This window comes from Typha latifolia, chromosome 8 (assembly GCF_019914945.1).
Source record: "Typha latifolia isolate L0001 chromosome 8, TyphaL0001v2, whole genome shotgun sequence".
NCBI classification, from domain to species: Eukaryota; Viridiplantae; Streptophyta; class Magnoliopsida; order Poales; family Typhaceae; genus Typha; species Typha latifolia.
This window is the reverse complement of record NC_133093.1, coordinates 12,326,922-12,340,955: the sequence shown is the minus strand read 5'-3', so window position 1 is coordinate 12,340,955 and position 14,034 is coordinate 12,326,922. Positions and strand designations below refer to the sequence as shown.

Below are 14,034 nucleotides of genomic sequence, written 5' to 3'. Positions count from 1 at the left end.
AATATAAGGGTTTTTAAGCCATATTTCATTAAAATAATCAATCTATATGTTAGGTTTGTATTCATATCAGTGTGAAAAATAAAAAATCCTATCTGTATCGATATCCATTTGAGATTCAATCCGTAACTTATTTATTATTTATTTAGAATATAATTTAAAAAAGTCATCTAATATTTATATATTTATATCTAAATTTATATTTGAATTAAAAATATAAATCATAATGTGTTTAGCATTATCCAATCTGTTTTCGCGCTTCAGTTCCTTCTAGTCTTTCTTCTTTTCATGCACACTGCTTGAAACAAAGAAACAAACAATCGCAAGAGAAGTTGGCAAACCAATCAAAATAACTTTTTACAAAAGAAACATGAAATATTTACAGTTAAGATTTGTGAATAGAGCACGCAACCAATAAATCAAAGTCTGTATAGTTATCATAGTCTAACAAACAAATTGTCATGAATTTCAGATACAAGTTTAAATTTTATATATGCTTTTTTTTTTTAACAATAAGCACCTTCTTCTACATCTCATATAAATTAGAAAAGAAAAATTAGATCCACACCCTATATATAATAGACAAGTCAAATCAACTCAACAAGTGCCTAATAGACATGGAACAGGAGAGCTCCTATCTAATCCTTTTATCTCCAGGGCCTACTTCTTGGAATGTCGACTGGTTATGTAAATGTGAGACCAGCAAGCTTCAACAGCCAAGAATTTCCGCATTTTATAGAGCAGGATACAACTTTACGCATCATTTCTGGCTGGCGCAAGGAAGGAAGTAAGCATTCTGAAGTGTGATGCAAGTGTGAAAAGGGAAATGTTATGGCCCGCCAAGATTTATATTGGAGCTTCTAGCTGGTGGTGTTCAAGATTCCTGAGTACTATCTTTGCAAAGATTTTGGCCTCAATAGGAGCTGTTGCAGCTGCAGCAGCTGCACGAAGGACACGTGCAGCGCCAGCTTTCTGCAAGAGGCCTGCATGGTGCGTTGCATGCCTACCTCCAGGAATGGTGAACTGCATCCATTAGACAAATATTTAATAGGAGCACCGGTGCAATCCTAAGATGAAATATAACTAGAGGTAGACCTCACTGAGCATGCCAGCAATTTAAAGATAAACTTCCAGGAAAAAGGAAAAAGATGAGTTCAAGAGTTTAGAGACTGAAAAGACAACTGAACCAGTAAATCTTATATCCAGGACTATCTTAACAGCAGTAACAAAGAGTATTACATAGTTTACCTGCACCAGTAACTTGGAATTCAGATCTTATAAAGAGAGCTACATCTTAAATAAGCACAGAATACTTAGACATGTTTGAGCAGAGGTAAAGCTAAGTTTAACCGATTCTGATATTCTCAAATACATAAATCTGACAGCAAATATAACAGGATGGACAACTAAGTTCAATATCTAAAATTGAGAGAACAATATCACTAAATGAGAGATTCAAAATTCCCACTAAAGAAAGCTAAGCACAGGAGAAACAAGTATCCACAGGATCAGAAATTTAAGGTTCAATAGAACCATAACATCTCATCTATATATGATTAATTAAATGGAATTTTCTAATCTGCTAGAACTATCAAAAACACAAGATGCTACAAACATCAAGGAATAAGGAAATATATATAGGAAATTGCCTACCTGAAGAAGAGCAAATGCTGCACAAGCACGAAGAATTGATGAAGGGTTCCGAATCATGGCAACAAACCTCCCAATCTCAGCACTACTGAAAATAGGTTCAAATAAATTTTCAATATTTGATGTATGTTTTTCATTTTTATTTATCTTTTTGTAGCATAGTTGCTGAATGAAAAAAGAAAGTAAATCATACGACAATTAACGAGAGACAATGCACTGTGGATAAATTGTACCACCTTAACGAGAGACTAAGTTCATAGTTGCGCAAGGCAGAGCACATAATAAGCAAGTGCTTAATTATTAGACGTCTAAGAAAAAGGAGAAAAAGGCACACTAGCATTACGACGTCTAATTTTCACAATACTGACTACTGATTATGAACCATTGGAAAATCCAAAAAGGGATTCCCTATTTTCTGTCAAAGTCAAATATATAGGTAGAAAGCTTTCTGCCAGGGAGCCTTGTCTTGTCGAAAATCTGTTCAGTTCTGGCTTACTGGCTATAGGAATCCTTCTGCCAATTCAGCTTTCCTTGCCACAGGCATGTTCCTCTACTGATCTAGTACCTGGCATATAATTTTTCACCTACTTCCACATAAAGTCCTCTATCCAATTCTCTCCCTCTTGTATATATATTAATAATAAGAGTTTGAACATTAATAAGCCAGTCAGCAAATGTTGACCCATCAGTATTTGAACTGGATGCCACTAACTTATAAACACATAAAAAACTTCAGTAAATTGATATGAAACCTGCATCTCAGATGCCCTGCTTCTTGTATGAATACTGCTTCAGCAACTTGTGACAAAGCTGCCGGAGCTGAGGATGCAGCAGCCATAGAGAAGACTTGTGGATTAGAAAATGTCATCACAAAAGCTTCTATATGCTTCAATGCCATCCTTCTAGCCCCGTCAAAGTTAACACTCTTCGAAGAACCCTCAGAGGATGACCCAACCAATGCCACCTCATCCATTCTGTGAACACAAAAGTAAAGTTAACTAATTAGATTCACTAATCAATACCAGATGATAAGCAGGACCATGTAATCTTATATAGCATGATAACCAACAAAATCAAGATAGTGACTAGCAGCTCCTGACAGCATTAATGTAGTAATTCCACAGAAAATATGTTCAGCACCACCACAGACTTCAGCAACTGCTTATATAGTATAAGCAAGATTTGATCGAAATTATTAACTCATCAACCACTCTAATAGCTTGAGCTATTAAAGAACGGTGATTTTTTATGTTTCATATTCTAACACTCTCTCTCATTTTTCGGTTTAAGACATTTTAAAAGGCCCAAAAATTAGACTTGACTTAAAGGGATAGAGGTTTTATATTTTTACAAGATAGATGGATCTGGCATGATTTGAACACAAAACCTCTGTTCTTATACCATATTAACTCACTAACTACTCTAAAAACTTTAAGCTATTAGAGAAAGTTAGTTTTCTAGTTTATATTCTAACATAAATGAATAGATGAAGTATCAATCAACTTTCATCATAATCATACATTTACATTCTCATCATCAGAATAGAGCGAATTGACTCATTTATGGAATGCAGATTGCAGTAAAATAGACATCCACAATTAGTCAACAACCATTAAGTGCAGGAAAATAATTTCAAAGATGACAGAAATCTATGTGGCATTTTACCTTCCATCAAACATGTAAGCAAGGGCCAATGCAGCCATAAAGCGAGCCATTTTAGATCCAGACGATGAACAAAGGTGCACAAGAATAGGAACTCCTCCTTCTTCAACAATACGAAGAGCATTACCCGAATAAAATGCAAGATTCCAAAGTGCCCCAGCAGCTGTTTCATGAACATCCTATAGAAGACCAAAATAGTAACTTGTCAAGTTTCCAGCATTATGTGGAAACTAAAGCTCATCCAAGTCATCAAGTGTAACATGTTTATTGTATGAGACAGTCAGAATTGAAGTATCTCTCAGGCAAGAAAGTGTTTTGAGAAAATGCAATGGGTAACAGAATACTAAGACTTACTTCAGCCTCAGATCGTGCCAATGCAAGTAGAGGTGCAATACCACCTTCTCGTCCAATTGCAATGCTAAATGCCAGAAAATACAGCAGTTAGTGATAAGACCTTTCAAAAAAAAAAGCAGCTAACCAACAAAAGCAGAGGTTATACTTGACGCGGTGAACTAAGTCATAAATCCTTTTGCTGTAAGTTCACAATTATATGCTAAAAGAGGAACTACCAGCAGGAGGAAAGAAAAGTGACTAAATCTTTCCACATCAAATATTATAAACTAAAGAGCATAATCATCATCCTGTCTAATGTCTAGTTGTGTAGGATAATTCTTAAAGTTAATTACTCGGTCCAGGAGTCAAGCTTGCTTGGATTGCTTGGAATTCTTCAAGTCAAGATTGCTAGGACTTTGTCATAAATATGACTCAATAATGCTGTGAACTTTCAGTTCTTGGAACTAGGTAGAGTAAAATTGAGATTTTATCCATCATCTTCTACATTGTTCTAACCCTTCTTTTCTTATACATTATTCCTCATTTATCTTCTTTTTTCTTTCCTTTTCACTAATGTACAGCATTTGTTACTGCTTTATGAAGTTGGAAATAATTGTTATCCATATTTAAATTATATCTTCAGGATTACACCATAACAGCAATAAAGAAATCAGGTAACAGAACAGAGAAGTGATTGTAGCCTCCAATCTAATAAGTTCCATCAAGTTCTTTCACAAAAGAAACATGCCCATAAATTGAATAGCAATCATGACAGATCTTGCAAACTACAAGAATAATAAGTTTGCATAAACATAAGATGGTAATAGCAATGTGGCTGTCCATATTGAAATTACTAATTACCTATTAGCTTCTGACACTGACAATCCCCACAAAGCACCTGCCGCCCTCTCCTGAAGGCCTTCAGAGGAATTTGAACATTCTTGTGCAAGTGCAACCTAAATAAGGAAATCGAGATTAGCTTAACCGGTAATATGAACAAATTTTCTAGGTAGAAGTAGATGAGAATTAGATACCAAGGCTTCAACACCAGCAGCAGCGGCAATTGCTTCACGGTTCCTATCATCAAAAGATAAGTTCCACAGCGCACCAGCAGCTTCTTGCCTGGTTATATTGCATGAAATAGCAGGAAAGATTTACTTGTTATACAAATCTAGTAAGGAATGAGTTGCATTCTATTTTTCACACAGATTTTGAAACTAGAAATATAGAAGTAAGGTACATCTATGAACTACGTTAGAATAAGTCAAGCTACAGGAGAGAGTAAAATAATGAGGAATTCAAAGTTTAGAACATGGTTCTTCAAAGAATAAAAAAATATCAGAAAATCTCAAGCTGATAACAAAATTGCTTAAGCTGTTTGACATTAAGAATAAAGAAGGAAAGAGAGTTCATTTTGAGAACAAGTCAGTTGGACCAATGCCTCAAGTGATAAAATATATATTCTAGAGAATGATTACCTTACACCTTCATTTTGAGAACAAGTCAGTTGGACCAATGCCTCAAGTGCACCTGCCTCCTGGCCAACAGCAGCATTATTACCGTTGTTGTCTCCATGTGCTGCTAAATTGGCTAAGGCTCGAGCAGCCTGAGGATTACAACAGAAAGTAAGAATGTAAGACATAAACAACAAAATAATCTTTAAAATTAAAATAGCTCAGGAGCATTTTAACTGGAATGCCAAACAAAATAATCATAGAAGTGGAGAGCTAATAAACCAACATTCAGAATATAAAAAAAATACACAGTTTTAAAAATAACTTCATTGTCAGCAAGATTCATGGCATTTCACTTGCTGCCAGCCTGATAGCTCGATCATGATAGTTTTGAAGCTAAGTTAGCTAACAATTGTGCCTATGTTTGTCAAGATAACAATTGTGCTTATGTTTGTTATAATATATCAATGGTACAAGAAAAATGAAAATGTATGACACGTTATCTAATAATACCTGATAGCTAAATGTTGCACACTGGTGCAATGAAACTGAGCTTACACTTAGGGACATGTGCTATGGTTCTGTTGGAAATGAAAATTGTTATACTGATCTAGCAGGCATATGACAAAGGTATACTGAGAATGGTAACACATGCTTGGTGTAATATAAGTTTTTGAGTGACAGTATGAGATCATAAGAAACATCTGGGAAATATATGATCTACCATAATGACAGAAACGAATCACAAGCACAATCTTATGAAGATAAGACAAGTGAGACCTGTTCCAGGACGCCATCAGTTTTGCATGATCGAGCAAGCATTACCAAAGCATGGACACCACCAGCCATTGCAACCTCTAAGCTACATTTGTCATCAGCAGCCAAATTTGCAAGTGCCCCAGCAGCTCGTTCCTGTTAAAGAATGCAACAACATCAGGAAGACCATTAGCAAGTTATAGTACATTTCAGGCTAGAGAAAGAATGATGAACTTCTAATATTTCAATATGGAACATACAAGAACTCCATCGACTCCAGCTCGCCATTTGAAAATGAGATCCACTAGAGCTTTCACTCCACCGGTCTCAGCAATAGCCGCCTGAGAAAGCACCCACTCAAACATTACCACAAGCACTGTGAGTTATCATTAGTATAACATTCTACAAATGAAAAACCTTGTGTTCTTCTCCCACAGAAAGGTTCCACAGCCCTCCAGCAGCCTCTTCAGCAACCAACCTGTTCATGGACCTGGCCAGGTTGGTGAGTATTGTAATACCTCCTTCATCAGCAACTGCTTTTGCAACTTTTGCATTCACAGACAAGTTCGCAATGGCCTAAATTTCAAAGGACCTTTATAAGCATCTATTATAATGTTATCAAAGAAGAAATCAAAGAAGATAAAAAAAACCACTGAACTGGGTACTAGAAGAGCCCAACCTTTGCAGCTTCAGACTGTGCACTCTCCCTGCAAGACCTTGCAAGTTCCAAAAGCAAAGGTATCCCACCATTCCTCATCACAACTTCTGACCTTGCTGGATCCACATTCGCATTCTCATCGTCGACAACCACGAATGTAGCAAGTGCAGTAGCTGCCCTCTCCTGCACATCTTCCTGTGAGCTCTTCACCAAGCTGAGCAACAGAGCTGCTCCCTGCCTCAACCAAAAGTCATCCATGCCAGGTGGGTTAGTCTCCGCCATTCGCAGTAGTGACTGCGAAAGAATCCACTCAAGCCAGGTCATCATAACATTCAGGTTCTTGTCCTTGTTTTTCCTATTGAATTCATCAAAAACAGCCTGTTTGTCCACTGGCGATCCAGTAAACAATGACGCAACCCCTTTAGATATATCGGTGAAAACAGTAAGCAGCAGCTTTTCCTTAGAGTTTCTAAATGCCATGGGATTGTGAACCTCCTCCTCCTCGAGTGACATGCAGCTAACAGCGCAGATCACCTTCAAGCTCTTTGACTGAGATATAAACCTCGAGACAGCGCTAGGAGATACATCAGTCCTTGAAACATCCAGCCCAACTAAATTTGGCAGCTTACTCCAGTTGAGAGACGCTGTAGCCCACTTCACATTTCGTGAGCCCGCTACCGACAAGAGCCGGAGCGACTCCACCTTCCCAAGCGCACCCTCATCGATGCTTCCGCAATCCAAGAAAGCCACTTCCTCTAACCGTGGGCAGTGCCTTGCAAGTGACCCAATGGCTTCCCCGTCAATCTCACGCACTCCAGATAGCCGCAGCCGCTGCAGCCAGGTGCAGCACATGGCGACATGGCGGACGGCATCACTGGAGATCCTTTCACATGGATCAGGTCCTATCTGCAGGCTCTCTAGGGCCTCATGACGTGCAGCGATTACACCCAGCATCGCATCAGTGATACCGCGGCAGTACTCCCCAGTAATTTCCTTAAGCTCCCGTGCCCGGAGGTTGATAACAGCGGCGGCCGAGTCCGAACCCCGAAACCTCAGGCTGCGGAGGTGCGCGCACCGCGGGGCAAGGACGGCTGCCGTGTCGGCGTCGCATCTGTGTGCGCGAAGGTCGAGGGAGGTCCACAAGCACGGGGAGGAGCCGAGGAGACGCCACGTCCGGCACGTAGAGCCGAGGCTGGCTCGGTCACGGTAGTTGAGGTAGGAGAAGAGCTGGACGACGGTGTCGTCCGGGAGAGTGGTCCAATCCACGTCGTTCTCCGACGAAACACTGGAAAGGATGGCCTTCTCCTTGTTCTTGGATTGCACCGTGCGCCGCCTCACCCGCCGGCTCATCTCGGCAAAACCCTAACCCGGGGAATCTCCCCCCACGAAACCACCGAAGAGCTCGAAGAGCCTACAAATTACGGAGCTTAGGGGCTTCTACAAACCATCGGAAGCCCGGATCTTTGCAATAATGGGGTCATTCTATGGTCCAATCTAGTCCTCTTCTAGGGTTTCTTCCCTCCTGGATTTGGGGATAACAGAAGGGTCTTGGTGTACACCTGGAGGAGCTATTCTTGAGCTGAGAGATTGGATTGGAGTTCGATTTGTTCGTAATACCGGTCTTATACAAGAAGGGGGAAGACAAGGAGGAAGCGAGGGTTAGGGTGGAAGACGTGATTGGCAATAATTAGACATGAAGCTGCCTCTTGGATCTCTTCCTCTCAAGTTCGAATCCTATTCCTGGTAGAGGAGGAGGAAGAGGAGGAGGAGGAGGAGGAGGAGAGGAGACGATGAGTAGAAGATATCTTAGGAATGGGAGAGGAAGGTTGGGTTCTTATATTAAAAGGAAATGTTTTTGTTGCTTGTGAACAGTGCTTATATAAGAATATGTCTGGATTTATTGCAATTTTTAGGCCTAATTATATTGCATTGGAAAAGAAAAAGTATTTGGAATTATTGCTCTAGGTTTGCTGTCCTACATGTTTGGTATCCTCTCAAATTACATGATTAGCAACAAACATCGGTCCTTAAATAATTTTTTTTTTTTTGTATTTATTAGTGATGCTTTTGCCATCGTATAACTCACTAGTTTTTTTTTTTTTTCTTTCTTTCTTTCTTGAGAAAAATAGCTCACTTGTGTTTTGGAGTGTTAAGATGGTAAGTAATGTCATTATGCTTGCAAAATTTATTATGTTGCAAGAATGATTTGCATACCTGTATAAAATCAAAGGGTCTTTTTGCATATTTGCCTTCCAAATTTCAGATCTCATAATTAATTAAGCCTACATTAATTATTTTTCTGGTGCGAAATTAATGCATGATAGAAAAGATGAGTTTCAATTAATTGATAACCCTTAAATCTACCACCCCCATCAGGCACCAAGCAAGATCTCTAGTTATGTAAGACAATTCACCTCAAAGCAAGTAAGAGCATTATAATTCTGGTCCCAAGATGGTAAAACCACAATGTGCGAAACCAATACTGCAAACTATTGCCAAATCTGTCAAGGTATAGTACAAGGTTTGTGAAGGACATGTATTCTTCTTATAAATCTGAAAGAACTTAGAAGAGTTGAACATTATAATACAATAACTTGCTGATGTTAACATCATTGTAAAGTCCCACAAAATGGGCACAGCAGAAGGATCCCCAAAAGAACAGGAAAAGACCTCATTCGTCATCTGAGCTATCCTCACCCGAGTCTGGAAGCGTGGACACCACTGCAGCACAGCAGAAGGATTCCCGATCCTTCAGGAGGAGGCAACTTCCATCAGAATTCCATTTCAGGTCACAGATAACAAATTTTGGCAATGGAATGTTGACACAGCATGCTCCAGAGGGACTCCACATATACAAATGGGAACTCCCTGTGCACAAGACAACGCGGGGGCAAGTTGGGTCCCAGGTAGCAGCACGGATTGGCTCTTTATGAACCAAAACTGCGGCAAGTTCCAAGCGACAGATATCCCATATCCAAAGGGTAGTTGGCATGTTATCATTACGAGTGAAGAGATATTGACTATCATTGCTCCATGACAGAAGACCTGCAAAATGTACTATGTCAACTAGGGGTCTTCAAGAACTTTTGAGCAAGGAGACGTAACCGATCAGTGCTCCATAATTATACAGAACTGCATGATGTAGCATAGTGAATTTTAGATGATCACAGAAACCCTTTACTCACACTGAAGTTGGATATCAAGACCAGGGAACTGATAAAATTCTTTCAAATAAGAAAACTACACCTTCCAACTTGCCTTAAGGAGCGCTAATTATAGTTGAACTTTTATATACAGCAAGCATTTCGATGGACAACTTAAGTGTAATTCCATTTAGTTATAGTACATAGCTTCTTGTATTAACATTGTCCATATACTACAAAATTTTGGGACATACACATTACAGTGCCGCTTTGGTTGATCAGTAGGTTACTATAATTTTCCATAGACAATGATAACTAAATTACAGCATATTATAGATTTTAAACAGCAATTTCAACATAATATTGCTCAGGCTACCTATAAGTTCCTGCAAACAGTTAAAAGTATACTGCAGCAGAGATTTTAAGTTGAGAAGCTAACCGACTCCTTGTTTGGGGTTTGGCTTGTCTATTGTTGGCTTTTGCATTGGCAAGCTGATTGGAAGATCCACTACTTTGTATTTAGTTCTCGAGTTCCCTTCTGCAGCACTTTCTGAGAACAAAGCTAAAAATCAGTTACATATGCCAAGTCCACATTCATAGAGACCTAGAAAGATAATATGAAAAAATTATCTTACAATATCCTTACATAACAGAAAATACATCTTTGAGATCATCACAATACTTCCACTTCTATGACTACAAATTAACTGGTAGTTATATTACATCACAAATTCCCATCCCAATAGAGGTATCAAAGAGCAACTGCGATATATTCAAACATCATATTGGTAGTGATCCTTTGGAGATAATGAAGAACAGTATAGAGCATGAATCTGGATATGCTCTACACATACAACACAAGATAAGATGACACCATGAATCTTGAAGAAAAGATGTACTCAAGAGAAATGATAAAAAAAAAAATATTCTCAAAGTAAGTTCTCTCATATACTATATTATGCTGACTGCATTAGCAATAAATCTGTTTTACCCAATAATACTTGAGCAGTTGAGCTTTTGCTCTGAGGTGGTAATATTGAACAAAATCTTTTCCAAGAAGCATGCTGCCAATAGAGAAACTAACAGAGATAATGGGTTTAGGGATATGATGCCATGTTGTGGCAGTTTCAAATTGGCACGACATACTTTCATCTTTGCACAATGACCAATTATAACTTCTGCACCTCAATGCTCACTACTCACCAGGACAATTGTCTTGAATGTTACTGGGGAAGTCCCCATTCAGACATAATTCTGACATATCAAGTTGCAAAGGCTCCTCCACTTCCTATAACATCCAAGATAAATACATTTGTCTAGCATACAAAATGAGAAATCCAACTAAAGAAGAAACAAATTCAGAAGGTACATTTACCTTGAAAACTGCAGCACTGCATGGAGCACGAATAGTTGCTACATGCATAAATTCAGCAAAGGTTTTCCATGTCAGGTGGTTTAATGTACGTACTGCCTGATCATAACTACCAACTGCAAGAAATTGGCCGCAGGGGGACCAGGAAACACTTTTCACACCTAAGCCACTTTCATATGCTTGATACTTGTATAGGCATCTCCCATCTGGGGAATAAACCAGAACCTGTAATATGTACAAATTATCTCCAAAAATTAAATCATAATTTCTAAGTTGGAAGATGATCTTAGAGCAAGTGCATATATATATATATGTGTGTGTGTGTGTGTGTGTGTGTTTGTAGGATGTCTCATTCTTTGTGTGCACATGAACAAATAATATTCTCAGGATAGATAGTAAATCCATGATTAAAAATAAATTTCTCAGCCTAGATAACTTCAATAGAAACATCTACTGTTCCCAATAGAATGGAATTACATCGAAAGACTTCTGATAATCAGAGAATAAGTACCTTGTATTCAAGAAGCGAATCCCAGACAACAATGGCGCTATCATCTGGAGACCACTCAACTCCTGCTAAATCTATTGTATCAACAGCAAAAGCACCCATGATCTCCCATGAGTGACATGATAGCAAATTTACATAATCCTTGCAATCACGCCTAGTGCAGATTGCTGCAAACTTTCCATCTTGGGTAAAAGAAACGCCCCTTGAAGCATGCTTTGGCGATTGGACATGTACACATGCTGTGTTTACAAGAGACCAAACAGTCAGACGTAGCTGAAACTCTGATGTGGTAAGTATATGACGGCTGTCAGGGCTCCACCTAGCATAGGCAATTCCCGCTGGACCTTCATCTATTTTACAAGTCCACTCGGGCTGGCTCAATGACCAGGCCTGTACCATTGGTCTCTTGTAAAGACCACAAAGTATGTATTCTGAATCAGGGGCCCACTCAACGAAGTTTATCTTGTCGACGCATGAATATAATTGTACTACCTGGATAAAGTAGGAAAACACAAATTAATGTCTAATGAGGGGAATGAACCACCAGCAGGCTTATATTTCTAATCTGGCCAACATATTTTGGCCTAGAGAGAACTAAAGAGCAGCTTTCTTTAATTTGGATTGTTTGTCGACATGTATAAACTTGTCCTGCTTTAAAGCTAGGCTGAAACTGTCACAAACATAGTTGCTATTTGTTCTCTCTTTTGCTGACGCTCATAATTCCACTTAACATTCTCAACTAGACTGTTTCTCATCTTCCATAATATAAGTGTACTTTCCTACTGTAACTTTTTCAACCTGAACTTTCATGACAGTGCAAAAACTGCCAATTATATCCATAAAGTTCTAACTTCTTTAGGTTTATATAACAGAATATTTGATCTAGCTTTTAGAGAGGTAGTTTATAGAAAGAAACAAGTGTACTTACTTGATAAAGGAAGCATATAGAAGGCTGTAGGTCATTGTGTTATATATGTTCATATAACTTAATTGATCGCTTTAACCTGCTATTTATGAACTGCAAAAGAGTAAATACTATTTAGATGCACATTGTGGAAACTCCTGGGCCGAAATGATTTCCATACTCTACTGATTCGAGTGGATTCATAAGCCCGAGCTTGATATCTACGATGATTTCAAGATTCGCATCCGACATTGTCATCTCGGAATGCTCGGATGATTTTGCTTAATTGCTTCGGATCGGAGACACCTAGATCTACTTGAACAGTGGAAAATCTAGAAAACGATGAGAGATCGGGTTTACCAACCTTGAGAGAGACGACGTCGCGGATTACGAGGCGGTAATCAACGGCGACGGCGAGGTATCGGGAGTTGGGCGAGAAGCAGCAGGGGCCCGACTGCTTGTACGCCTCCGTGAACTCCATCTACTTGATCCGATGCCGGAAACGATCCAAAGAAACCCTAACAACGAGAATCGCTATCGAAACTTAATTTGAAGCAGAGAGAGGGAGAGAGAGAGAGGGAGAGAGAGAGAGAGTGTGAGAGAGGGAATGGTGGTACTTTTCGAACGGGATAGAGAGGCGAAGCCGGCAGTGGTGGGTTAGTACAGTCAGTCTCGGAATTCGTGCACAGGTCCATTCAAATTTCGTGCTGGTGGTGAAATCGAGCCCATAAGCTTGAAGACCAGGGCTGGATAAGCACCAGTTTGGGCCACACCTTCCGGTGCATAAGGCTGTGTTTTATTTGAGATAAGTTTAAAACTTAATTAGCTAGTCTCATTTTTAGATTAGACTATGAAAATATAGTGTGCGATTATTTAGTACCTTAAATTTGGCTAAGAATAAAAGTAAAAAAATATTGATTTAAAAAGAAAAAAAATGATACATACGACCAAAATACCATTTAACTTTAATAATAAAATTTAAAATTTTAATTAATTAAAAGTTTTTTCACTGATTTGTTGGTTTACATGCAGCATGTCAGACTATGTACTTTATAAAAAGAATGCTTCTATTTATACTTTGTCTTACTGTAGTTAGATATATTTTTTAAAGCTGAATATAAAGTATGTATTTAAGGTCTATCTCTCATTTTTAATTAAAATTAATTATTATATATATATATATATATATATATATACTGTACAGTACTGATGCTAAGTTGATATCATAAAAAAATAAAACATATTGAAATGAATTCCTACCTATTGCTAAATAACAAGAGGTTTGATAGAATTTATATCAAATTACATTATTTTTCCTGAATTAATTCCCAAATAAATTTAATTAATTTCTTTACCAAATGAAATCAATTGAAATCCATTCGAATTTAGTTTCAAATATATGATAAACCTTGGTTACAATATAGAAATAATTGAGCACAATGGCAGGAGATATTAAACCACTGTACGAAGGAATTTTGACTAATATATTTATATCATAAGATTCTCCATTATGAACAGGAGAATTAAAATTTTAACATCAAAAGAGTACGTTGTATGTTTATTATGTTTTACACTTTGTTTTTTGCTTTTGTTTTCG

General features: G+C 38.2%; 2 protein-coding genes across 4 annotated transcripts; both read right to left on the bottom strand.

Moving 5' to 3' along the window:
- Window positions 1-396: 396 nt before the first annotated feature.
- On the bottom strand, window positions 397-8,318 carry LOC140793811 (protein ARABIDILLO 1-like). Of its 2 annotated transcripts, none has more exons than XM_073145521.1 (12): window positions 6,532-8,318; window positions 6,270-6,428; window positions 6,113-6,193; window positions 5,877-6,008; window positions 5,121-5,248; window positions 4,677-4,764; window positions 4,504-4,598; window positions 3,664-3,727; window positions 3,313-3,488; window positions 2,400-2,621; window positions 1,651-1,735; window positions 397-1,020 (listed from the first exon to the last, which is right to left on the bottom strand). In XM_073145521.1, the coding sequence occupies exons 1-12, from the start codon at window positions 7,858-7,860 to the stop codon at window positions 844-846; spliced, it is 2,736 nt and encodes a 911-aa protein (XP_073001622.1). In that variant the 5' UTR covers window positions 7,861-8,318; the 3' UTR covers window positions 397-843. The 2 variants fall into 2 exon arrangements, with proteins under 2 accessions (XP_073001622.1, XP_073001623.1); XM_073145522.1 differs by having other exon boundaries at window positions 1,651-1,732; window positions 6,532-7,994.
- Window positions 8,319-8,979: 661 nt separating this feature from the next.
- LOC140793291 (uncharacterized) lies at window positions 8,980-13,206 on the bottom strand. Of its 2 annotated transcripts, XM_073144683.1 has the most exons (7): window positions 13,055-13,189; window positions 12,802-12,971; window positions 11,537-12,025; window positions 11,029-11,250; window positions 10,857-10,941; window positions 10,093-10,203; window positions 8,980-9,555 (listed from the first exon to the last, which is right to left on the bottom strand). In XM_073144683.1, exons 2-7 carry the CDS (start codon window positions 12,916-12,918, stop codon window positions 9,182-9,184), a joined length of 1,398 nt encoding a protein of 465 aa, XP_073000784.1. In that variant the 5' UTR covers window positions 12,919-12,971; window positions 13,055-13,189; the 3' UTR covers window positions 8,980-9,181. The 2 variants fall into 2 exon arrangements, with proteins under 2 accessions (XP_073000784.1, XP_073000783.1); XM_073144682.1 differs by having other exon boundaries at window positions 12,802-13,206.
- Between the last annotated feature and the right edge of the window lie 828 nt (window positions 13,207-14,034).

Bases quoted from the DNA above. Each gene is read 5' to 3' on its own strand.
- LOC140793811 (XM_073145521.1), bottom strand. From the start codon at position 7,860: ATGAGCCGGCGGGTGAGGCGGCGCACGGTGCAATCCAAGAACAAGGAG. The intron at 6,429-6,531 runs GTTGGGCTCTTC...TTTGAAATTTAG, and splicing joins CACAGTCTGAAGCTGCAAAG to GCCATTGCGAACTTGTCTGT. The intron at 6,009-6,112 runs GTATGTTCCATA...ATTCTTTAACAG, and splicing joins CTGGAGTCGATGGAGTTCTT to GAACGAGCTGCTGGGGCACT.
- LOC140793291 (XM_073144682.1), bottom strand. From the start codon at position 12,918: ATGGAGTTCACGGAGGCGTACAAGCAGTCGGGCCCCTGCTGCTTCTCG. The intron at 12,026-12,801 runs GTTGGTAAACCC...TACTTTATCCAG, and splicing joins GCGACGTCGTCTCTCTCAAG to GTAGTACAATTATATTCATG. The intron at 10,942-11,028 runs GTAAATGTACCT...TGGATGTTATAG, and splicing joins GCAGTGCTGCAGTTTTCAAG to GAAGTGGAGGAGCCTTTGCA.